General features: G+C 40.1%; 1 protein-coding gene across 1 annotated transcript in view; it reads right to left on the bottom strand.

Moving 5' to 3' along the window:
• Nucleotides 1,267-25,262, bottom strand: part of ANKFN1 (ankyrin repeat and fibronectin type III domain containing 1) — a 344,059-nt gene continuing 320,063 nt past the window's right edge. The window contains exons 19-20 of the mRNA XM_021067257.1: nucleotides 21,474-21,687; nucleotides 1,267-8,084 (exon numbers count right to left, since the gene is read on the bottom strand). Of these exons, the coding sequence (XP_020922916.1) occupies nucleotides 7,288-8,084; nucleotides 21,474-21,687 (1,011 nt within the window). The 3' untranslated portion in view covers nucleotides 1,267-7,287. The remainder of the gene's footprint in view (nucleotides 8,085-21,473; nucleotides 21,688-25,262) is intronic.

Here is a 25,262-nt window from a genome sequence, read left to right as displayed (position 1 = left end):
AGTAGTCGTAGCAGCAGTATTGACAGAACAAGGAGCATTAAGCAAAGGTAAGCATGCCATTTGCTACCTGAGGAGGAAATGCATTATCACAGCCAAGCAATCACTGCAAAGATCCAACCTGACAGATAATATGGGGCAAGAGAATTTCCTTCTGAGTGTTTTTCCCTTCTTGATAGTCACCGTAAATCAGTAAGAAACTCCTGGTTTACACTTGCCTCATTCCCTATGATTTTCAAAAATTTTTATCAAGAAGGAATGATTTCTTGTTGCCCCGTGGAAATACTGGATATTGCTTGGCGTATCTTATCAAAGGGGCTAAGCATTCAAGGAAGGCACACTGCTTACTTAGCAGCTTGCATTTGAAAGGCCTGCTCTTACTCCATTCTGTCCTTCCCCCAACACCTCCCCAGGAGTGTTCAGAGAAGAAAGGGGATATTAAAGAGCAATGTCGTCTGTTTGGTTTGAAAAAGAAGGTAAACTTTTATTTAAAAGACAGAATTAGGAAAAGAAAGTGATAGTTTGCTTAGAAAGATGACAATTTACATAGGGAAACAGCACATTTAGGCAGGACAACAAAACAGCCTTCTGAGGCTGTCAGGAAAGCCGACCACAAACATGCCAAGAAAGAGTTGAATGTGGGGTGGGAGTGTGTGTGTGTGTGTGTGTGTGTGTGTGTGTGTGTGTGTGCATTTAAAAGAATTCTGTAAAACACCATTAAGACAAGTACATGGTCCAAAGTAGCATATTTCCTGTTCTTGAGAATTCAGGAGAATTTGTGCAAATTCCTGGGACTGAAGTATCATCTCTTTGAAATCTCAAATCTCAGCCAGAGGTGGTGGAAATAAGGGAGGGAATTTTATGGGTGTGGAAATAAAGGGATAGAGAAATAGAGAAAGGATAGCACATGCAGAAGTGCACTGAAGACATTTAAACATGCACAGAGTGGAGGATGGCTAAGGTTGAGATGTCTGAGATACTGGGTGCAGTCTGGTGATAGAATTTGCCAGTCTGCAGAATTTGGTAGTCTGCTGCTGTATTTTCAATACTTGTCATTAACCAATTATGCAAAAAAAAAAAAAAAAACAAAAAAAACCTCAAATGCTTAATGATCATTCAAGGGCCAACTGGTCAGACTCTTCAGATAATTTGTCAAAACAATGACCTAAATAGTAATTCTTTCAAAGTTTCAGTGAGAAGATTTTAAAAGCACAGCCTGAAAAATGATTGTCTTCATTGAGACTTGGAAAAAGCATCAAATAAGCCAAGGATTGACAATTCTGTAAGTTTATTATTCAACTGGCGTTTCTCCACACTGAAGACAAAAATTGTCTTTTAAACAACAAAAGGTCATATGAAGAATCAAAAATATGTTTGAGTTCTTCACCCTTGAACTAAATTTCAACAAGTTAGATATAAAGTATATTAATGCTATTTAATACTTAAGAAACCTTCCTTCTGATAGCTAAGATTTCTTCTGTTGACAACTTTTCTTTCAAATACATCAGGCAGGTAGGAAATTATCAAAAATACTTGCCATTAGAAAAAAATTATCTTAATTCTTGTTTACCCCTGACCTCTTATAAATCTGTAGGCTCAAGAAGCATGCATCTTACCAGAGTTAGTTTTGATTGAGGGTACTGGCCATTTACAATATCTGTTTAAAATGTTCAAATAGTCTGCAAAAGTACATACTACAAAATATTATTGTTTCAAGATTGGAAGTCACATATAACACACCATAATGATTCATCTGTACATTTCACAGAGATTTAAAGCACACAAAATTGTGCAGATAACGTACCGAAGTCTAAACTTTTACGTACACTCAGTTGCATACATAGCAACAAGATACAATAAATTCTGAACAAATAACAGCCAATAACCAGTGAAATTACTATGTACACATTAGGCAGGAAGCAATTAAACATCGCCTAATAGAATGTCACTTAAATTACTTTTTCTATAAAACACCCCCCTCCCCCACCCCCTACATTTCTTTAAATTCTTTTTTTCATCACAAACACGTTAAAGTGATGCCATGACCACATACATGAGAATCTCCAAACATCAGCTTTGTCACAGGGCAAGAAGCGATACAGAGACTCAGAGTGACTTAACCCAATAATTTGTAGACTTGGTTTTTTATAAATCAGCTGCTGGATGGTGATTACTGTGAAAGCATAATCAGACTTTCTTGTCATAAACTGAAGGAAAAAGAGCAAAGAGAATTAACTAATAGCTTCTTAACACTTGTCACTAAGTTAATACTGGCTTTTGATAAAAGAAAAAAAAATCTACCTATCTGGGAGGAAAGACCCTAGTATAATATTTAAAACAAAGGAGAATAAACCTCCTTCCTTTATCCAAACAGGATATTGTCACAGTCTACCTATCTGATTGTTTAAGCAAAACCAACTGTCCTTTGGAATAGGCATTTTACAAACTCATCATTAATGGAAAGAGAAGAAATGATTTTGTAAAAAACCAATACAACTACTGTGTGCAGATGTGGTGGAAAAACCAGAGACCCGAAATATGGCAAAATCAGTGCTTCATAAACAGTCAATGGATTTTTCTAAAAATACTTTTTGCTAATGGCAAAGTTCAACACCTCAGAAAAACTCTGAATTAAGATCTTAGAATAAGTTTCCAAGCTGTACAACACAGTTTCAAATACACTACCCTTGTTGTTTGTAAGGCCGCATTGAAGTTTAGCTTAACAGTCATAAGCCATGTGTTTGAACATCTTATGAGAGGTGACCAGCAAAGAAACAAGTTTTTTCCTTGTTCACCTTACTACCTGTGACGAGGTATCATTGCTTTCCAAATAGCTCCTTTAAAAATTTCCTTAAAGGTAGGACCAGAAAAAAAGTTCAGATTTGCTTAATTGAATCATCTGGAAAAATATTTATACTTTATAAAGTGACAGTGTAGCACTTTCAATTCTCTGAGAGTGCACTCTTGTTAGTCTAGAACTACCCTCTCTAATTGGTATGTTATAGTTCAATAAACAAATATACCAAGAAATGCACTCTCTGCCGTAGCTCAGCTACATGAAAAGTTGAGAGAGTTGTAGAATAATGGCATCATCTTTCAATCAAGTGCCAATGTTCAGAAGCCGGGGAGTTCTGCATGCTGCTCGCATAACTAGGGAACTGAAATGCACTGCAGACCCCTTAACGGCTTGAGTAGATAGTTCTCCAAGAGAAGGTGAATATATCTTGAGTGGAGTGTGAGGAAAAAGAGGAGGCCAAGGAGTTAGGATTGCCTGGTATGCCTGCTTGTCTAAAATTGTTATCTTCTAGGGAAGAGCTCAACATTCACCAAGGGTGCACAATGAATGAGAGGCCCGTCCTCTTTTCCACTTGTCTGGCCTGATCTCCTGGCGAGGATGGCATAGGTGTTTGCCAGGTGGCTCCTGGACAAGGTTTTTTTTTTTTTTTTTTTTTTTTAGGAGAGTACAACCAGGCTTCAGTCCATGGTTTTCACAAAGTGCTTTGGGATCCTTTTAGGAATGGGGGCTGGAGGAATATTATTACTAACTGGCTTCAACTTTCAAACCAAATGGAACCATTTTCTCCACGGTAATTATTGCTTTGAACATTAGTGAATGTTCCTGAAATGGAATGGGTCTTATCTTAAGTAACCACTTCTTAAAATACCTACTCCCTAGAGTGAATGTTTTTGATGACTGTCTCCCAGGTACCCTCCCCATGGAAGAGGATGTGATAGCCTTATAAATGGGGACTTGCATTTTCCAGGCTATCCTCTTTTATAAACAGATATCAAAAGTGAAATCAAAGATATCTAGCCCCTTCTAAGACATCAATTGAGAAAAACATATGGCGATGATGGCTACCCTCAGATCAAATTGTGAGCTCCTAGTGGCCCGGGAAACCTGTTTCATATTTGATTCATCTGTTCTCTGTGGAACCTGGAATAGAGACAGACATATGGGAGGAATTTGCTCAATGATTTTTGAGTATTTCACAAATGATGAGAGCTGGGAGTTCCCTGGTGGCCTAGTGGGTTAAGGATCTGGTAGTTGGCACTGCTATGGCTCAGGTCACTGCTGTAGTGTGAGTTCAGTCCCTGGCCCAGGAACTTCCACATGCTGTGGGTGAGGCCAAAAAACCCCCAACCAACCAATCAACCAACCGAACAAAAAAACAAATGATGAGAGCTGGATAACAGAGGTGAGAGTTAAGCATGTTAGACACACAGCAGAAAGGAAGACATGAAACAGGAAACTTTCCTTCAAAGGCTTCCAGGTTGAACTTAAAAAGAATGAAAGCCGAAAGTCCATCATATCCAAAACAAAAACAAAAACACAAAAATAAAGCCAGTAAGACAAAGCAAAAACAAACAAACAAATAAAACATCCTCGGACTTTGTAAAGTCTCTATAATGAGACGACTGGACAAATGAATAAAGGAATATCATTTAGAGAACACAATTATCTCTCACAAGAATGTATTAATTTAAACTAGGCTTACAAGAAGTTGCAAAGTGGAGGTATGGGTGGAGGGAAACTCCTTGAATAAACAGGATTGTTGAGGACATAGCCCCCACTCTTCTACAGGCACATTGCTAGGAAAATGCATTTTCAAGTTGATTATTTATGTCCATTGAAATCAAATGTTCATTATTAATTTCATGGGCATGCATCTCTTCTCCTCATAGAAGATGAAAAAATAACCCCATGGCCCTACTATAAGTTAGTGGGTTTGCATTTAATGTCATTTTACTTCATGAGTCATTATTTGGTCCAATGTGCCAAAATGTGCTGACCAAAGGAGGGGCCAGAAGGATGGATCTGTTCTCAGTTTTGCTGCCTGTTGAATGCCCTCCATCTAATTCACAGTCACAAACTTCCTTCCATGACACCAGAAAGGTCATGATGCTTGGTTTCTGAATCCTCGAATATTTCAGCATGTCATCTCACAAACTCACTCAACATATATATAATCTGGGAGTTCCTGCTGTGGTGCAGTGGGTTAAGAATCCAACTGCAATAGCTTACTGCGGAGGTGTGGGTTCAAACCCTGGCCTGGGAACTTCCATATGCTACGGGTGTGACCATAAAAAAAATAAAAATAAATAAAATAAAAAAATATATAACCTGTCTTATAATTGGAAATACTCTGTGTCATTTTTGTTTTTAAATGCGACTCATATGGTAAGAAATGTTTAATGACATTTCTCCCAAATTAGGTTTTTAAGTAATTTTAATTAATTAATTAACTTAGATATTTATTATAGGAAGTTTGTATTTCCTGGCAACAAGGAGTTCTGGGATATTGGAAATCTGTTAGGTAAAAGTTAGGGAAAGGAGTTGAGTTTGGAATTAGAAGTAGATCGATGATCTGTTAACTAGGTAAATAGTTTATAGACAATGAAATGCTGACTAGGTATGTACCAATTCCCAATAGGACAGTCTGCAATAAAGGGAATGGTTCTGGGTTCTAACCCTAACTCTGAGACTAAACTAGCTGTGTGAGTTTGAGTAAATCACTTAACCTCTCTAGGGCTTAATTGCCTCATCCGTAAATGCAAGGATTTAGATTAATTTTACGGTCCCTTCTAGGTCTAATACTCCATACACATTCCATGTTCACTCAGAACAGAAGAAAACTGCATTTTAAAATCTTCTGTGGCATGGAAAAGGAGCTGCAGTGATTTTGATCAAGATTCTTTGGTGGTGGTGGTTGGGGGGGGCACTCATTGAGTGTAAAATCTCTTAAAAAAATAAAGACGGAGCTCTGGGCTTTAGTTTTCTAATGACCATAGGCCATGGGCCAAATCTGTACCTTTCCACCAGGGTAATTATTTTTGTTTAAATCAAATGTTTTAGAAATGGAAGGGATCGGAATAACATTGTGAACAGGGGACTTTGTATGAGCTCCCATGAGGAGGAATGGTAGAGCTGTGAGGATAGGAGTAGGGCCATAAAGAGCAATATGTAACCAAAATGCCTGTGAAGCAGAAAAGGACCATTTAGAATATCAGGGATCTGAATGGGTCTTGGCTCCAGGAAAGGAGAGAAGGCCCATGCCTATTTTGAATATGCAGTGTGATTGCTGTTCGATTTGGGTTTTTCTTTTGTGAGAAAGACAGGTGGGAGGCAATGAGACCAAAACAAGATTTTCAGGTGTATTTGAGCATGGCCCTGGGCCTTGTAAGGAAAGATTTTCCCTGAGATCAATGGACCAGCTGATCTAGGGGTGAGACTGAGAATGACTTTGGAAGAGCGGAGTGAAAAGGGGAAGGCAGCAACCAAAGCTCCGGACAAACTGTCCCTTGACCTGTGACGTAGGGGTGAGGAGATGTGCCTACGTCACTGTAAAAATTCCATCCCTGCCTGGCCGTATTTGAAGGGCACTTTCTTGTTCAGTAATAATCTATCACCTAAGAATCTGGAACAGATTCATTTTAATTTTTAGAGAGGGCCCCCATGGATTTACTTATTTTAGGATTGGAAAGGAAACACATTTTTGCACATGTCTCTCTCTCTCCCCTTGTCTATGATCCAGGTATTTACTTAACTTGGCCATCTCTTTGCACCCTGGCCCACTTTCATGCTTGAATGCGAGTCGAGTGTACAGGAAGGTCTGTTTCCTGCCCTGTTCTATCTTTGCAAGACAGAGCTAGAAGAGAAGCCTCCTCTAACCTTGTTTCTGGAGGTTTCCACATAACACTAAGTGAAGAAGAGGCCTGTCCAAGGCCTACTGAATGAGATCAGTGCTGATGCATACATTAGATTTGGTGAGGTGCTGAGAATCCTGCTTTGGAACAACCTGATTTAGCTGACAGGGACCCCTGGATAAGTCTTTGACCTTATTCCCTAGAGACACAACCTGGGCTTCTTACCCCAAAGTCTTGTAAAGGTTTGGAAGGGAGGAGAAAACAATGCTAATCTTATTTTCATCTAGAATTCCTCCCCTAACAAATCACAAATTCATGAAAGAGTCTAAGGTCTCAGATTACAGAGCCAGCTGGAGAAGTGAGGTGGCTCTTTAGGTTGCCCTCCTTTAGCCACAGGTGCCACCAACAGGGTGGCATGTTTGAACCGTTGCGTTCAGGACTCCATATTGATACAAAAGCTCTTCTATGCCCTTCATAGGCTGAAATGGTAATGACAATGGCAATTCTCCCCCCCCTCCAACTCTACTCTTAAAATAGGGGGGGGCTTTGGGTTTTTAACATTCAAACCATTTGAAAATGGAAATGGGGGTAGAGTGATGGAAACTGCAGGGACTTGAATAGGAATGGTGGTCAGGGGCCTCTCTAAAGCATGCTGCTGAGTATTTCCGACACCGGGGAGGGGGTAGGGCCCTCCGGGCTCATCTCAGAGCCTGCAGGGCTGGGCAGGCCCAAGTGTTCTCCCGCGGGTGGGCTCAAGGCGGCCCAGGGCTTGGCGTCCACCAGGGCCGCGGGGAAGGGCTCCACGTAGATGCGGCGCACCGCGGGTCTCGGGTCCCTGAAGCTGCCCTTGCGCTCCTCAGGGAGGCTGGCGGCGTGGGCCAGACCCAGTCCCCGTGGCCCTTCAGACGCGGGCACCAGCTGCTCGGCCTCCCCGGGCTCCTGGGCCTGGGCGCAAGCCCGGGACAGGTGCTGCGTGTACACGCCCTCAGACAGGGACAGCGACTGTGTCTCACTGTGCATGCGCAGCCAGCGGTGGTGGCGGCTGAAGCCGCCGTAGTGCGGCTGCTTGGCCGGCTTCCGCTTTCCCAGGAAGCCCAGCGGCGGCCGCGCACCTGGTGCCAGCTTGGAGTGGTTCTTGGGCGCGAGGCTTGTGAGGGTCAGGCTGTGCAGGAGCTCCGCGCAGGAGTGGTCGGCCTCGGGCCCCAGGACGTGGCCCTGGGCTTCCTGGCTCGGCCGGGAAGGAGGTTTCATGTCGTGCACCTGCAGGACGTCGGGGGCGCTGCCGCTCAGGCCGCTTCGGGCCTGCTGGGCGATGTCCTGCGAGGCCAGGTAGACCAGGTCCAGGTCTCGAGGGCTCAGGGCGTCACTGGAGTCATAGTCGCTGTCGGTGGGGAGGAAGACTTCTGAGCAGCCTTCTTCGTCAGAGCAGGGCTGTGAATCTTCAAAGCCAGAGACTGACGTTAGAAAAAAGAAACTCCTACCCAGGGCTCAAGTATGATCCTGTGGGTTTAGCTCTTCTCCACCTCTCCCCTACCCGACCCCTGCCCCTGTCCTACTCCTGTTCCCGGCCCCTCGTCCTAGAAGGGCTTATGCTTTATTTACTGGCCTGCTCTCATTTCTTGAAATTTTAATAATTTTCGAACGAGGCGCGCCAACTTTTCGTTTTGCGTTGGACCCTTCAAGTTATGTGGTGAATCATCTTCTTAGCTTATGGGAAAGGAAGGAGAGGAACGCTGCCAGGACCAGCCTTTGCCACAGCAGAGGGAACATGCCCTCTGTCCCCATATCCGATTTAATTTTTCACTGGGCTTGCGTAGAGAGGATGAAACAGGAAATCATGTGGATGCCATTCATGTATTTGTTACCTACTCTTCTTTCAAAGACGGTTTTTGCATTTGATAAAGTAGTAGAAACTTAAAAGGGGGAATGAAGAAGAGGCACTAACAGTGGCCTAAATTAGGGAAGTGATTTCAAATCCAAGCTGCTCTGTGTTCGTGGGAAAGTTAGGTTACTTCTTTGAGGTTCAGTTTTCTTATCTGCAAAATGGGGATGATAATGAAACTTCTTACTTAAGGCGACTGAAAAAAAAAATCAATTGTGTGTATAGGAATACCACGCTGTCAGGTGCTTAAAAAGAAAAAAGAAATTAAGTCCAAAGGAAAATCAGAGGCAAAAATCAGCTTCAAAGGGCGTACTACACTGATCATAAACAAGCCACAAATTTACTTCTTTAGATATTTGCCATTTAAAGCACTAGTGGATTATATCTTCTTTTCCAGTCAGGTTGTATGTTTCTGAAGGGCAAAGACTGTCTTAAAAATCCTTTCAAATTCCTACAGAACTTGGCCTGTAATAGGTAGCTGGTAAATATAGGTTGATTTTGAAAATTTGCAAGTGCACTTAAACAGAACAAGAAATCTACTCTCCTAATCTGAGGCAATCCATTTAAAAAATTACCGTAGGTTTTTTTTTTTTTTTTTTTGTCTCTTTAGGGCCACACCTGTGGCATAAGGAGGTTCCCAGGCTAGGGGTCAAATTGGAGCTGTACCTGCTGGCCTATTTCACAGCCACTGCAATGCGGGGCATCCGCATCTTCAATCTACACCACAGCTCACTGCAACGCTGGATCCTTAACCCACTTAGTGAGGCCAGGGATGGAACCCGCATCCTCAGGGATGCTAGTCAGATTCATTTTCTGCTGAGCCATGATGGGAACTCAAGGATTTTAAAATATATTTTAATAAATTGATTGTTAAATTAATTTGGAAAAGAAAATTTGTGAGAATAGCCAACTTTTTTTTTCCTTTGAGATACAGTAGGGAGGAACCTGATTTGTGAGATATCAAAAGATACTGTAGAGCTTTGGTAATTAAAACTTTGTAGTATTGGTGCACAAATGGACAAATGAATCTGTAGAATAGAAATATAAAGTCCAGGAATACTATTAATTCCGTGTAATATGAACATATGATAAAGGTAACATTTCAAAGTAGGGGAATGAATACATTATTCAGTATATAGTGTTAAGACAATTGGTTATTCCTTTAGTAAAATAATTAGAGAAAGCCCTACCTCATCTCATATAGAAAAATGAACTTCATGTAGTTTAAATATAACAAGCAAACTCTATGTGTTTTAGAAGGCAATACTTTTGTAATTTTGGGTGGGAAGGTCTTTCTAAGCAAGACAAAACCCCAGAAGTCAGAAAAGAAGTGACTGATAAATTTGACTGCATCAAAGTTTAACGCTTTTAAAACAAATGACCCCATAAACAAAGTTAAAAGGCAAGTGGCAAATTGGAAGAAAATAATAATGTGTATAACAAAAGATTAATATCCATATATAGATATAAAGATCTCCTGTAATCAGTAAAAAAATAATCCAGATGGGCAGATAACCAACACTTCAAAGAATAATTAATACAAATGGTTGATAAGCATAATAAAGATATTTGACCTTGGATAGGCTATAATTACTAATGAGGTAGTAATCCGGGAAGTGCAAGTTGGTAGAATGTATGAGAAATGTGTGTATCATTTATCCCAGCAAGCTCTTTTTTAGATACCTATATTTGAGAAGTTGTCATTATGTATACATGGAGGCATTTACAAGTTGTTTACTGTAACATGATTTATAATAGTGAAAAGCTGGAAATAATCTTGTAGCTGAGACTACTGTGAAAGTGACAGGGACAGAGTAAAGGGCCAAAGTAGGTGATTAAATAGTTAATCCCTATAGGGAAATGAATTTTAGAAGAAAGACTCAGAGACACAGATGCATTAAGAAAGGAAAAATAGTTTACCTGGCAAAGTTTTATAAGGGAGTCCAAATTCAGGACTGGCTTACTGATTAAAAAATACAACAGGTATTTAAAGTAAAAACCCATAGGGTTACAAGATTATAGTGAGTCTGATCATGGTGGAAAAGCAGATTTGATTATTATAGAAATATTGCAAAAATTCCTATATTGAAAAATTGAAAAATTGTTTTGTTAGGGAGTCAGTAATTGACAAATGGGATTAAGGTTTCTATTTTAGGGATTAGAAACAGATATAATATATATGCTTTTTCCTTGTTTGTTTATTTCAGGGTCAGAGTGTGAAGTGTTTCCTTTTTTCTTTCTTTTTCCTGACTATAGAAACTGGCATGTGTTTACACATTGGTATGGCAAGATTTCAGTTTTGTTCTGTTACTGCTGGCTGCTACCCAATATCCATTATCTGTTTTTAGTTACAAAATCTTAAATTTTGTTTGAGATAGCATCACATATTTTTTCTTCAGCATCCTTTGCAGCTAGGCATGGCCATGTAACTAAGTTCTGGTCAGTGAGATAGAATTGAAAGTATGGTATGAAACTTTTAGAGGGCTGCATTAAAAGAGCTGGCTTAGCTGGGAGGTAGGCCATTTTGTTTTTCGTCTTTCCTTCCAATTGCCTGAAACAAGATATGTTGGCTGGGCTCATGAGGCAACCTTGGAAAAAGAAGCTATGTACTAGGTTCATGGAGCTGAAAAATGGGGCATGGCATCTGAAGACCATGGAGTCTACCTACCTTCCCTAAATTGGCTACCTCTGCTTTTTTTTTTCCCCCCACAAAATAGAGAAATAAAGTATCTTGTGTTTATGACACTCTTATTTGGGTTTTCTGTAACATGAACCCAGACTTGATCCTAACTGATGCAAACCTAAATTTCATTATTAGGAGAATGGTTAAAAATGTGGGGCATATACAAACCATTGAATATTGTCTAGAATCTACTAAGAATGAGACCAACCCATATGTTTTTCTTTAAATAGGGCTATCAAAAAGGACTCCCTTTTCTACTTTTGGTTTCTACTCATCTGTTCAAGAATTCTCTCAAACAAAGCCTTCTTTAGGAAGCATCCCCCAACTGTTTCAGAAAGGTTTGCCCACTTATCTGCACTTCTAAAATGCTTTTTGCTTCTATTATCCTTTGGCACTTAGCCTGTATAGACCTGTATTATTAGTTATCCTTTTTTTTTTTTCATGCAAATATAACATCCTGGTTTCCTGCTTGGACCAGAGCCCTCTTGGGGCAAAGATATTTACTTCATCCATTTGTTCAACAATGAAGATTCTGTTTTGCTTGAGTTCTTGCTCTAACAGAAACACTGTGCTTGGTGGCTGACTGAATATAACATTAATAAGAAATGATCTGTTTCAGGGCGTTTATTGTTTTAATGGAGGTATAGGGCATATATGCATCTAGGAGACTGTGGAAGAACATACATTTTATAAAAGAAGTTTAGCAAATAAGATGTAGGTGTATTGAAAAGATTTCACATTTAATTAGGATAGAATTGATAAAATACTCTATCATCTCTTATTTTTTTCCTTCTTTATTCATCTCTGTTTCTGGCTACATTAACTTACTTCTTACAATTTCAGAAAGTGATTTGAGGCAGCTTTTAACAATAAATATTGCAAATGTTGATGAGAGGCTTAGAAACCCTAGAGGATGAGGAAACAGTACAAGTAGTCCTGTTTGACCGTAATATGGGAACAGGAATGGAATTTTGGGAAAATGAGGCTACAAAAGTAAGATGCCAGCAGTTTCACTCTTGGGAGTTTATCCTAGAAAAATTAAGGTTGGTTTTCATGCAGGAACTTGTATGTGCATGTTCATAGTGATGTTATTGGTATTAGTCCCAAACTGGAAATTACCCAGATGTCCTTCCATGGATACGTGATTAAACAAACTGATACATCTATGCAATGAAATACTACTCATCAGTACAAATGAAGAATTCCATTTAGGATATATTCATGAAATAATTACAGAGATGAAAAACAGATTAGTAGTAGCCAAGGGTAGGGATGAGAGGGATGGGTAAGGCTATAAAGGAGTAAACAAGGAAGTTGTATGGTGATGGTATAATTGAGTGTCTCGATTACAATGGTCATTACTTAAGGGCACACCTATGACAGATTACATAGAGCTATACAAGCAAGCCTGCATGCATGTGTGCATATGAATGCACAGACACACATGTGCACGAGTGTATGTATAACTGGTGAAATCTGGATAAACTGGATTATACCAGGTTCTTGGTTCTGATACTGTATAAGAGCTGGGTAAGATGTTAATACTGGGAAGGGGCTGAAGGAAGAGAACATAAAAATTCTTGTACATTTCTTTGCAACCTGCTGTTCTTATGATTATTTTAAATGAATGGTTAAAAGAAATTATTTAATTTTTTTAGAAGGTAAGGTGGAGCTAGAGGAGAACAGTAAATGCCCAGATAAGGATTTAATAGTTAATTGTATTGTATTGTAGTCAATGGGTAATTATTAGATAATTTTGAAGAAGTAATTGACAAGATAAGAGCTATGATTTAGGATAATTATGTAGCAGGTAGGATATAGGATGAACTGGATCAGGAGGAAACAGACAGCAGGGAAGCTAGTTGGGAGGTTGTTGTTCAAGCTATGTTTCTTTTGAATTAAATTTACCCTTTTATCAGGCTATGGGGCTGAGCAAGAGTGGTGTTTATGTGGAAGAAAATAGAAGTCCAGGGAAGTCAATTGCTCTAAGATATTTACTGAGCACTTATTTTGTGATAAACATGGTCTCTGCTTTCAAGCAGCTCATAGAGGGTGGATTAGAAAACAAGTAAGTCATAAAATACATAATATTAATTTCAGGTAGTGCAAAGCTCTGTGAAGAAAATGAAACTGGATTTCAACTAGAGAAGGACTTGGGAGGGAGGTTCTTTTAATAAGGTAGCCCAGGGAGAAATTTGTATAAAAGAGACCTCAATGATCAGAAGGAACCAGCTATGTGAAAGTTTTAGGGAATCATGTTCCAGACAACTTGGAAAACAACCGCAAGTGACTTAGAGGTTTCAAGCCTTGGTACCTGGAAGATAGGAGAAGTAGTAAACAGAGATGTTAAATTGGCAGCAGGGTTAGGCAGTGGATTTGGGCAGGCTTGTGTAGTGAGAGATCATAAATTAAATTTGGAAGAGGTTGAGCCTAAGGGGTTGGCCAGAGCACCCTGGAGGAGATGGAATGGGAACGTGGTAGGGTAGCAACGTTGAAGGAAGGTGGATAGAGAAGAAGGAACTGTTGGAAAGGGAACTGTTGAAGATGAGTAGTAGGTCGATGGCTATAACAAGGAGGCTATAACAAGGAGGATGGCTATAACAAGGAGCGGGAGCACCAGTGCAGGCAGTGGTCTTTAGTGAAAAAGATGGGAGGGCTCCTGGTTAGGGAAAAAGATTTTTCAAGGTAAAAGGAAAGAGCTTGATAAAGATTTTGGCTGAATGACAGTCTTAAAACAAGTTTTAGACAGTACTTTTCCCTATCTTTAGTGGCAAAAATTGGGATTTGCAAATAACAGGGTCTCAGAACTGTTGACTATTTTTGATGATGGCAATGGTAGCTGCCATAGAGGTCGTGAGGAAGAGAGGTTAACTGAAGATTTGAAATTGGGCTAGAAATAAGATCCATGCAATGAATTGATAATTGACTTCAGGTGAACTTCCTTCTCTGTTTATCTGTTCACTGTTGTCGATTCAGCTGTCCACGTGTAGTATGCATTTGTGTTCACAACAGTAATAACAGTACTTGATATATACTTAGTGCTTACCGTGGGCCAGCCATTATGCTAAATGATGCTTTATCTTATTTGATTCTTACAGTTCTCATTTTGCCAATAAGAATACTGAAGCATGGGCTTATTACATCTTCCAATTCATATAGCTGACAAGTGGCAGATTAGAAACCTGTATACAGATTTGTCTCACTCCAAATACCTGATATACTGCCATTCACCTTAGAATTAGCACAGCTTTCTGTGGAAGCGTCCTGAGGGCTGGGACCTGGTCCATCTCATAAGCTTTGTGCTGTACCCACACAGAATTATACTAAGCTCTTACTAAGAGAAACATGTTAAGACTTGTTTGAGTTTCCTGTGGTTATTGAAACAAATTACCACATGATGTGTAGCTTAAACAAAAGGAATTTGTTCTTTTATAGCTCTGGAAGCCAGAAGCCTGAAATCAAGGTGTCAGTAGGGTTGCACTCCTTCTGGAGGCTCTAAGGGAGAATGTTTTCTTGCCTTTTCTTAGGGCTGCACCTGCAGCATATGGGGGTCGAATCAGAGCTGCAGCTGCTGGCCCATGCCACAGCCACAGCAATGCCAGATCTGAGCTCTGTCTGTGACTACACCCCAGCTCATGGCAACATTGGATACTTAACCCACTAAGCAAGGCCAGGGATCAAACCTGCATCCTCATGGATATTAGTCAGGTTTGTTACTGCTGAGCCATGAGAGGAAACTCCTATTTTCTTGCCCGTTACAGCTTCTGGTGGTTGTTAGCATTCCTGTGCTGCATTGTTCCAACCTCTGCTTCTGTCTTTACACGAAAGCTCTTCTGTTTCTTACAAGGACACTTGTCATTCGATTTAGGGCCCACCTGGATAATCCAGGATGATCTCATCTCAAGATCCTTAATTACATCTGTGATCTTCCAAATAAAGTCATATTCGTAGGTTCTGAGGGTTAGGATATGAACTTGTCTTTTTGGTGGCCATCATTTAACCCAATAAAAGTATGATAGTAAAAATGATGTATTGAGAAGCAACTGCTGAGGAGTTTGTGTTTCTTTTTTCCTCCTTCCAGCCCATAGTCAGGTCAGACACTCTATAAGAACAGTTTGCACTTTGACCTCTCAACATACAAATAGCATTCGTTGGTTGTGGGGGACTAAAGAATATATGAAGTTTTGTTTGAAGGACTGACATTCTAATATTTCTATAGAGTATCATATTTTAAGACTCAGTCTCAGGAAGAGCAAGGGGCATGCAAAGCCTCTGCATTTCTCAGATCATCTGATCTGAACATGGACATATGAACAGACCATGAGGACTAGACTGTGAATTAATCATCATTGTATTATAACCCTCTTGTGCTGTTTCTGGTACATACAAGGCTCTCAGTAAAGATGCTGGGTTGCACTGAAACTGAAAGAAATATTGAAATCTGAGAGCTTCAAGAGTGGTGAGATTTGATTTCCTCTAAAAACAATACTGAAAGCAGTCTGAAGAGATCTAATTTACTTTATCTGCCATAGAAATTCCTGAAAACAATTACCTAAATCGTTTTGCTTCATGTTTAGTGATACTTAAGAGTCAGCCCAGTTTTAGCAGAGAGAACAATTATCTTAAAATTAGACAAACCTGGGCGAAAGTCCTGTCATGCTCCTTATTGGTTATATACTCTTGAGCAAATCTCTTAACCCTTTGAACCCCTTCACCTGTAACATGTAGGTAATTATTTTGCCTATCCATCCATAGGTGCTATGAGGATTAATTTGTTAAAAATACTTCTAGTTCCTTTCAAACAGAAGGTATTAATATTACTGAAATCTGTCCACCTTTAAATAGAGAATAACTGAAAAAACAGATCAGGAGGTGACTCATTAAAATAGGAACCAGTAATCAGAAAAACTTTAAGATTTTGCTGAGAGTGGTGTTGATAATACAGGAGAACAGTAATTCTTGTGTGGTGTCTTGGGTTGGTGATGATCAAGTCCAGGACTGTATTTCCCATCCTAGATTTAGCAGTGAATTTGTAAATGATATAAATTCTTTACTATAGCTCCCAGGAGCAAGGAAGGTAGGCAATAAATCAAGGGAGGAGCTAGTTATAACTGCAGTAACCCAGGAAGGAGATGAAAAGGGGCTTGGGTATGGAGTGGTAAATATTATCTTGTAGGTTCATGGACCTACACTTTGGAAACACTGCTCTAGTGGGAATCTAAATATTTGACTTCCATGGTGGTTGTATTATTTATTATAGGACTTAGTGGAACCTATTGCTTAGCATGGGATACCCCTCCCAGAACAAGCTGGGAAAATCTCCAGGATGCCAGCCAGGGCACTGAGGAGAGTTTCCAGGGACTTAGGCCACTGCCACTCCCTCTCTTCCTGGAAAAGAATGCAAAGTGCAGCTTCCATCCCCAGATCCAGGCCATATGCTCCATTAAGCGTTGTAGGCATCTTGCCCAGTTGTTATATTAATGAACCCGATTGTGCTCCTTAATTTCCCTTAGAGGGCCCACTGGGCAGGCCAGCACTGGTTGAACCTTGTGTTTCCCCTCTGGTTGACCCAGGAGCTGTTTGATGGAAGTTCTGCCCATAGTTTTAGTGCTGGCTTAGGAAGCCTTGGCTTTCTTGTCACCGTAATGGGTGTTGCAACTTCTGTTCTCTGTGAATCAGCCAACAACAGCAGAGTAGAATTGATGTGGATTTTGAGGGTGTTATGGGGAGATGACACTGCAGGAAAGAATAACTGATTTAAAGCTATTGCTTTTCCCTTAAAGGCAAGGGGCATGGCAGGGTGGAAAGAAAGGAATAATAAGTAGCAGTTGCCCTAAAAACTCTTATCTTCACATTTTAAATATACCACTGTCCAAATTAGTAGTTTTGGTGTGTGTGCTTCATTGAATCTATTTCCACTGTGTTTGAGTAGGATGTAAATAATTTAGAAATAAAGAATTTTAATAAATCTCTCATTAGGCCTTGGGTAGTTAGGCCTCAGGAGTTCATTCACCTTCTAATTTCCCTTCTTCAGATTCCTGTTGATTTTTTGAGGCTTTTCTTAATCTTAACATCATCTGAGAAAATACCCGTGTGATGGACTAATCAGTCTACCCCCTGCCTTGGGCTGCCTTTTCTAGGAGCCAGCTTTACCTGTTGGGTCCTTGGGAGACACTTAATTTTAATTGACTCAGAGGAGTTCTACTTCGTGTTTGAAAACCACACAGAAATTGGAAGTAAGTTAGAGAGTTCCACTGTTCTCCCACCCTGTTCCTCCAGACAGACAGACAGACAGACAGACACACACACACACACACAGACACACACACACCCACACACCCAAACAAATCCAAGAGACTAAATAGCCTTAAGACAGAATCTTGGGTTGGTCCCAGAGTCTAGGCTTGTAATAGGTATTGTGTTTCCAACAGGCTTCTCAGAAGTTAGGTGAATGCTACTCATACAAAATGGAATTGTCTTGCAAACTTTGCCCTGTGAGCAAATCAGTGGGGATGTTCCTCTAAATTGGATTTTCCCCTTTATAAGTGGTTTCCAAGCAATTAAAAATAGTCACGCCAGTGGAGAGAACAGAGCACGCAGGAGCAGATTTCACTGCTCTGAAATGCTTTTGCTTTTGTGAGGGGATGCAATGCTAAATGTTTCTCCTAGTTCTCAACAGTTTCCCTGTCACTGGGTTCCATTTCTCATCTGCCGCCCTCCACATCTTTGTGTTTCACAGCCCATGGAATCTTGGCTTCCGAGAAATAAATGGACCCAAGAGAGTTATATTTTAAGAAACAGAATGATGATCACTCACATTTTAAGTTAATAATAAAATCCGAGTGTAATTGGCCAGATCCTCCCAGCAGGGAGTGTGTGTAACCCATCATCTGGCTAACATGAGAGTTTGGCACTTATGTGGCACAAGAGAGGCCACCCTCACACAGCCAGGGGGGACCTACTTAGGACCCTGTAGCTGAGAGAAGATTAAACATTGGGAAAGTTCTGTGAGCAGAGAGGGCAAACAAGGGCTATGAAGGGGGCAGTAGATTGAAGAGTTTTTTGTAGAATTATGTGAATTGTGGAATACCTCAATAGAGGCATAGCTATCCTGCCTTTGAAAAAAATGCCCTTTCAAATCTCTACCTCTCCAGCTACTGCCCTCCCTCCCTCTTCTCTTTCACAGCCAAGATTTTGAAGAATGTATCCTTCCTGTTCTCACTTCTTTACCTCCCATTTACTCCCTGATCTACTTCTATTCGGTTTTTATCTCCTTTCCTTCACAAACTGCTAGCATCAGGATTACTGACAACCTCCTTGTTGAAAACAAAAAACCAAAACTATAGAAGCTTTTCAGTTTTATTTAACCTTTCACCATCATATGGCACACTTTCATTTTAGTGACACGACTTACTCTCGTTTTATCTTCTTCCTCTGGAAGGTACTTCTCAGTGGAAGAGATCTGGCTGTTCTTTGCCACAAGGATCCTTCCACAGCCTCTTTCCTCACTCTACCTACTCTAGGGAACATCAAGCATTTTTGTAGCTATATCTTTCATATGTCAACATTTCTTAAACCTATATTGTTTGACCAGTTCTCTTTCCTGAGCTTCAGCCCTCATACATCCTGTTTTCTCCAGCATGTTTCTTTTTGGATGGCATGCCCTAAAGCTAACCTAAATTTAACACCAACCCATCAAGTTTGTTTCTCCTCCTGTCTAACCTCTTTTTGGTAAATGGCATCCTAACGTTCCGAGGTACTCAAGCCAGAAAACTTGCTGTCTCCTTTGTTAGTAGCTTCCTGACTGATCTATTGATCTCCCTGCTTCCAATATTGGACTCTTGTAACAGATTTGATTTTAAAGAATAATTCAGGTTATATCCATCCTTGCTTAAAAGTTTCCAGTGGCTTTCCTTCACATGTAGAATAAAACCCCAACTTTTTACCATGCCCTAGACTGGCCCCTGCCTTTCTCTGTACCTGGTCTCTCCACCACCAGCCCCTTTGTTCACTTTGCTCCACTTTGGCCTTCTTTCATTCACACACCTTAGGGCCTTTTGCTCTTTTGTTGTTTGGAATATTCCAAGATCTTTGTGTTACTGGATCCTTTTTTTTTTTTTTTTTTTTTTTTTATGGTTGATTCAAATGTAATCTTCATAGATAGGTCTCTGCTGAACATCCTAGTGAATACAACACTCTCCCTGTCTACCTTGATTGCTGTTTTATGTTGTACATTGGAATTTTTACCATCTGAAATGATCTTGTTTATGTTTCTATTGTCATTCTAGACTATAAACTCAATGCAAGCACAGACTTTGCTTTGTTTATCCCTCTATCCCTGTTACCTTGAAGAATATGTGGAACATAGCAGGTTTAAAGATTTTAAAAAATGATTTTAAAAAAAGGACAATGTCCTAGATCTTAGGTTCAGCCAGGCTGCTCATGTTCATGTGCAAGCATACATAGTTGCACATTCTACTTCCTCTGCCTATAATGCTTTGCTCTTCCCTCTTTTTCAGCTCAAGTCCTGCTTATCCTTTAGTACTTGACTTTGTCATCTCCTCCAGGAAGCACCCTCTTTGATCTTACGAGTTTCTGGCTAACACTTCCGGTAGATTTTATAGCACCTGATGAATATCCTCATCATAGCGCATTCACAGTTACTATGAAATTGTGACTGTGTCTGTCTCCCCTGTTAGATTAGCTTTTGGCAGAGATGGTATTTTAATTGTATCCACAGCCCATTGGGAATCTATAAAAAGCTGCTTAAAGAATTATTCTGTTGAATTTGTTAAATCATAGAATCCTTTGGTAATGTAAATTAGCTGTCTCTCAAGTTATTCCACTTGCCAAGTTTTGATTTTTAGACATTGATGTTTTTAAAACATAGAAGTATGTACAGACTTACAGAAAAGGTTCATGTCATCACAAAAGTTTTTCTATGAGTGACTTTTTTTTTTTTTTTTTTTTGTCTTTTTGCCATTTCTTGGGCTGCTCCCACAGCATATGGGAGGTTCCCAGGCTAGGGGTCTAATCAGAGCTGTAGCTACCAGCCTACGTCAGAGCCACAGCAACGCGGGATCCGAGCTGCGTCTGCGACCTACACCACAGCTCATGGCAACGCCGGATCATTAACCCACTGAGCAAGGGCAGGGACTGAACCCGCAACCTCATGGTTCCTAGTTGGATTCGTTAACCACTGAGCCACGACAGGAACTCCCTAAGAGTGACATTTAAATATATCTACAATTTATTGTCTGTTATATGCCATGAACCTCTGACATAGATTGTCTTATTCATAAATAACTTTTCAAAGTGTATATATTGTTATTCTCATTTTACATATATGGAAACTGAGACTGTTCAAGCGCATATAGCTTACAAAACAAAGCTGGAATTTGAATCCAGGTCTCTGATTTCTACGCCCAAGCTCTTTCTCCTACACCATGCTGCCCCCTATGGGACAAGTTCACATTTCAGACCTGTTTATTAAAAAATCAATAATTATCATTATAAAGATTATAAAATTGGAGCTCTTATAATAAGCAATAGAATCAAGAAAGATCCTTGGAACCCCATTATTTTAATTGGCTAGAAAAATGGCAAGAGCATTATATTGCTTTTGACTAGTGTACTTTCTCTCTGTTTATAAGTATAAAGGTGTTTTGTAGAAGTTTTGTTAACCTAGCCATGTGTTTTTCAGTTAGCATTTGCCTTGGAAACTCAAATTTAATATCCAAAAGTGGAAATGACTTGCTAGGCATTTCCTCCAGTTGTCTGTAAGTTGTTTCCTGATTGTTATATCCATGATGAGACCAGGCTCAGGATTCTAGTTTATCCAAAGTTATATAGTTCCCACCTCTCACCCCAGGACATTGGTGCTATATGGGTGGGAAGTTAGTCTTGAACTCTTACCCAGGCTGGTACCTACTTCCTGCCTTATTCCTGTCAATCCCTATTTCCTTGAGGCTGGGCCTGTTCTCTTTATTACTTGGTTTTGGACCTGGAGGTTTTATTTCCTTTTGTGTCTTGGAAGCTTGGAATCTTCCTTAACCCTAAATGGAGGTGATCTGAGGTTCTTGCCTTAGCTTTCTACCCCTCTGCTGTTCTGCTTTTGTTTCCTTTGTGCCTCTAGACTTAGCACTGAGCAGTGTTTCCTACTGCTTGCTGGTACTAATGACTCAGCACTAAAGAACCTCGTCAGTGGAGACAGGACCGAGAATCTGGTGGCTGAAATAGAGACCCTTAGATCTTATTGCTTACCACTCACTGCTTTTCTTCTGTGCATCTCTGGCGATGGGGACGGTGATGGAAGACAGTCTATATGTGATGACGTAGAATTGATCTTCTTTAGGTTCTGCTCATCTGAGGAGTCTATCAGCTTAGTGATGAACAAGCCTGAAACTGGTTGTTTGTATCTTGCATAACGCAGAGCATTCATGATCCACCTCATTTCACGCCAAACTTCATCTATTTGCTTTGGGGATAAAATGGTAAGAGACATTAAGTGATCAAACAAGTATTAAAAAGTCTAAGTCTTGGAGTTCCCGTCGTGGCTCAGTGGTTAATGAATCCGACTAGGAATCATGAGGTTGTGGGTTCGATCCCTGTCCTTGCTCAGTGGGTTAAGGATCCGGCGTTGCCATGAGCTGTGATGTAGGTCGCAGACGCAGCTCGGATCCCACGTTGCTGTGGCTGTGGTGTAGGCCAGTGGCTACAGCTCTGATTAGACCCCTAGCCTGGGAACCTCCATATGCCTGGCTATGGCCATAGAAAAGGCAAAAAGACCAAAAAAAAAAAAAAAAAAAAAAAAAAAAAGTCTAAGTTTCCCTGAGAATCCAAGATGATACATTTCCCCAGATAATACATTTTCCACAGTATTGGCTTTGGGCAAGAGTAAAATAAAAGTACCTCTTCTTTATAATCTCTTGTGACTTGCAAATTTTTACCTCAGAGGCTATTTCATTTAGTGAAATAGTAGGAGACCTGGATTCCAGTTGGGATCCACCACTCCTGGCAAGTCACTGGACCTCTTTGAGTCTTAGTTACCTTACTTGTAAAATGTGGACAAGAATTTCCACTTTTATACCTCACAGGACTGCTGAGGTGATTGGGTGAAATGATAAATTTGAAGGTGCTTTGTAAAACTGCAGGGTACATTTCTCACACACATAAGAAGTGTTATTAATTCTCAGCATGTAATTAAATATTCCTCATGAGGATATTATATGGGAAAGGCAGATGATTAAGTCTGAATTTCAGAACAAGTGAAAGAAATGTAGTTTTAGTTCTATGTGAACTAGAAAAACAAAGTCTTACTGGAATAAGCAGAGATTCTTGACCTCTTTTACTAGGGATAACTTTATATATTAAACTTATTCCTTTCTTACATATAAAACAAATGCTTCTAAAATATAAAACAGCTTAAACAGCTTATTCTTCCTAAATAGTTTAAACATCCTTACTTTTCAAGTAGCCCATTTTAGACTATTACCATTTGACTTCTGGGATACCAAAATGATTTTTAAAAAAGTCTTTATTATAAAGTTGTTACATGGAAACCTGCTAATGTAAAAGTCATTCATATTTTTGCGTCTCTCTTTGTAGATGGCAGATATTCTTCCCAATATAATAGATACTGGCCACAAATTTTTGGGTTATGCTGACTCTCACCAAGGAAGCTGTTAATGACAGATTTTTTTTTCATGGGACCCTGGGGCGCTTGCGATAGGCTTTGCAGCTAATTTCATTGGGTGCCTTGAGCAAGTCATTAACTTCTTCTGATCCATTTATTCAACTGTAAAAGTAAGAGGTTGGACTAGATGATGTCTAAAATTCCTTCCAGCTCTGACATTTTATGCTTTATTTTTGAAGAACATTTGGAGAGCTGACGTTGCTCAGTTTCTAGGTAGGTGTACATTTTGTGAATACCTCAAGGTTAAGCTCTCTCTGATTATAAAAGTTTTAAAGATAAGGGATTATCCAGTGTTCTTTTTTAATTTTCAAAATTCCTTCTTGGGGCTTTAGCCTATACTTTAAAAAATACTCTTTAAAGAATATCCACAAACCTGGTGCTACCAACAAAGAGAGAGTCTGAAACGGTGATGTCTTCCTGTTCTGACAGGCAAGCTTAGCGATTTAGTGAATGGCCCTGTGTGGTCGGTAGCCATTTTCGCCTGATTTCTCCTAGTGTTCTGTCCTGGAATGACAGAACTGGGCAGAGCATTGGTAATGAAAGCATGAAACTGAGGTTCAGGCTTTGGTAGGCAGTGAGTTGGGCTGAAGGTTCAGCAGTGGCAGGCCCATGAGGAGACTCTGAGCATTGTAAAGGGAGAAAGCTAAAGCTTAGAGGGTAAAGCTCAAGTGGGAATCCCAGAAAAGACATGGACCGAATGGGATTGTTGCTTCCTCAGCTAGTTTTTATTGATCCTACCTCATGCAGTATACTCTTGTCTCAAAGTTTAAAGGCACTGCATGACTCTGGACAGATTTTAGAGGTCCAGCTAGGACAGGGACTGTGCTTTTGTTCCATTTACTCTTGGCTGTGCAAAGAATAGGTACTCCATAAACGATTTTTCAGTGAAGGAGGGGATGGATGAATGGTTACCCAATCTTTAGATCTCTGCCCCCGAACAGGGTCGTTATGAGAATTAAACAAGATGATGTAGATCAGTGCATTGTGAGAAGTTTTCAGTTGCTACAGTGACAACTATGGTTATTGCAATGGATGGAATGTGGCCTCCTAAAAGGTATGTCACATCCTAATCCCTGGAATTTGTGAGTATTGCCTTATATGATAAAGGAGTAAATATTATCTAGTATGGCAAAAGATGTGATTAAGTTAAGGATCTTGACAGGAGGAGTTTCTCCTGAATTATCTGGGTGGGCCCTAATTCCAATGAGAGATGTCCTCAAAAAGACATTCTTATGAGGGTGTGGCAGAGGGAGATGTGGCACACAGAAGAGAGGAAGGTAGTGTGACCACAGAAGCAGAGATTGAAGCGAGGTGGCCCCAAGTCCAGGAATGCCCGCACCCACCAGATGCTGAACCAGATCTTCCCCTAGGGTCTCCAGAGGGAGTATGGCCCTGCCAACACCTCGATTTGAGGTTTCTGGCCTCCAGAACTGTGAGAAAATAAATTTTTGTTGTTCAGTCTTATGAACATCCAGAGGGTGGATAGTGATATTTGATGTAGAAATTTTAAAAACTATGTATAGAAAAGATATTTCTTATTTTTTTCTCAGTGGTGAAATGAAGAGGAAGAAAAAAACAAAAACAGGTACAGGGTAGCCTATGGACTGAGTTTAATGGACTTAGCTAAGTAGCTCTAAAAGAAGTACAATTTTCACCCATTTTACCTTATACTGTTGATCTAAAAATAACTGACAACATAATCCCCTGATTTGAAGGTCCAAAATCAGCTTCTAAAGACTTGCTGACACTTTTTTCTTTTTCTTAAAAGAAAGACCACTAGCTCTGTTGGTTAAAAGTTCTGCATCCATTTCTGACCCTGTCCTTTAAAAATTTCAGTTTTCATCCCATAAATTATACCCTTTTCTCTGTACTCAGGCAAGATACTATTTTTATTAAATTGTAAAGATGATTGGTTTTCTCACAGTACAGTTACAAGGTACTTGAGGGGATGATAGATTGGCTATATTTAATGAGCTGTGTTTCTATTACAGCTTAGGAGCATTTGAAGCATTACAGCATATAAATTATAGCCTAATTGCCCTTTAGGCTTTAGCAGCTCAAAATATGCCAAGCGCCAAGTCTCTGCACTTTGACATTTCTGCTGTGGATGTTGTCTGTAAAGGCTGGATACCTTATCTGTGATTTTCTACACCTCCCCTGGCCCAGCTCTCCCACTTTCTGGCTGCACTCCTTGGCTTCTTTTCCTCACTGTATTTACATAGACTCCCTTGCTCTTTACAATGTTTGATTTGTGTAGTGCCTTCAACACTGTCTTAGATCTGGAATCATACAAATGCCCTCACAGCTGGCAGTTGCCTCTGTAGATTATGGTGTGTGGTGGGCTGAGCTGTGAATGC

This window comes from Sus scrofa, chromosome 12 (assembly GCF_000003025.6).
Source record: "Sus scrofa isolate TJ Tabasco breed Duroc chromosome 12, Sscrofa11.1, whole genome shotgun sequence".
Taxonomy (NCBI): domain Eukaryota; kingdom Metazoa; phylum Chordata; class Mammalia; order Artiodactyla; family Suidae; genus Sus; species Sus scrofa.
The sequence above is the reverse complement of the archived record's forward strand: the minus strand, read 5'-3'. Positions and strand labels throughout refer to the sequence as shown.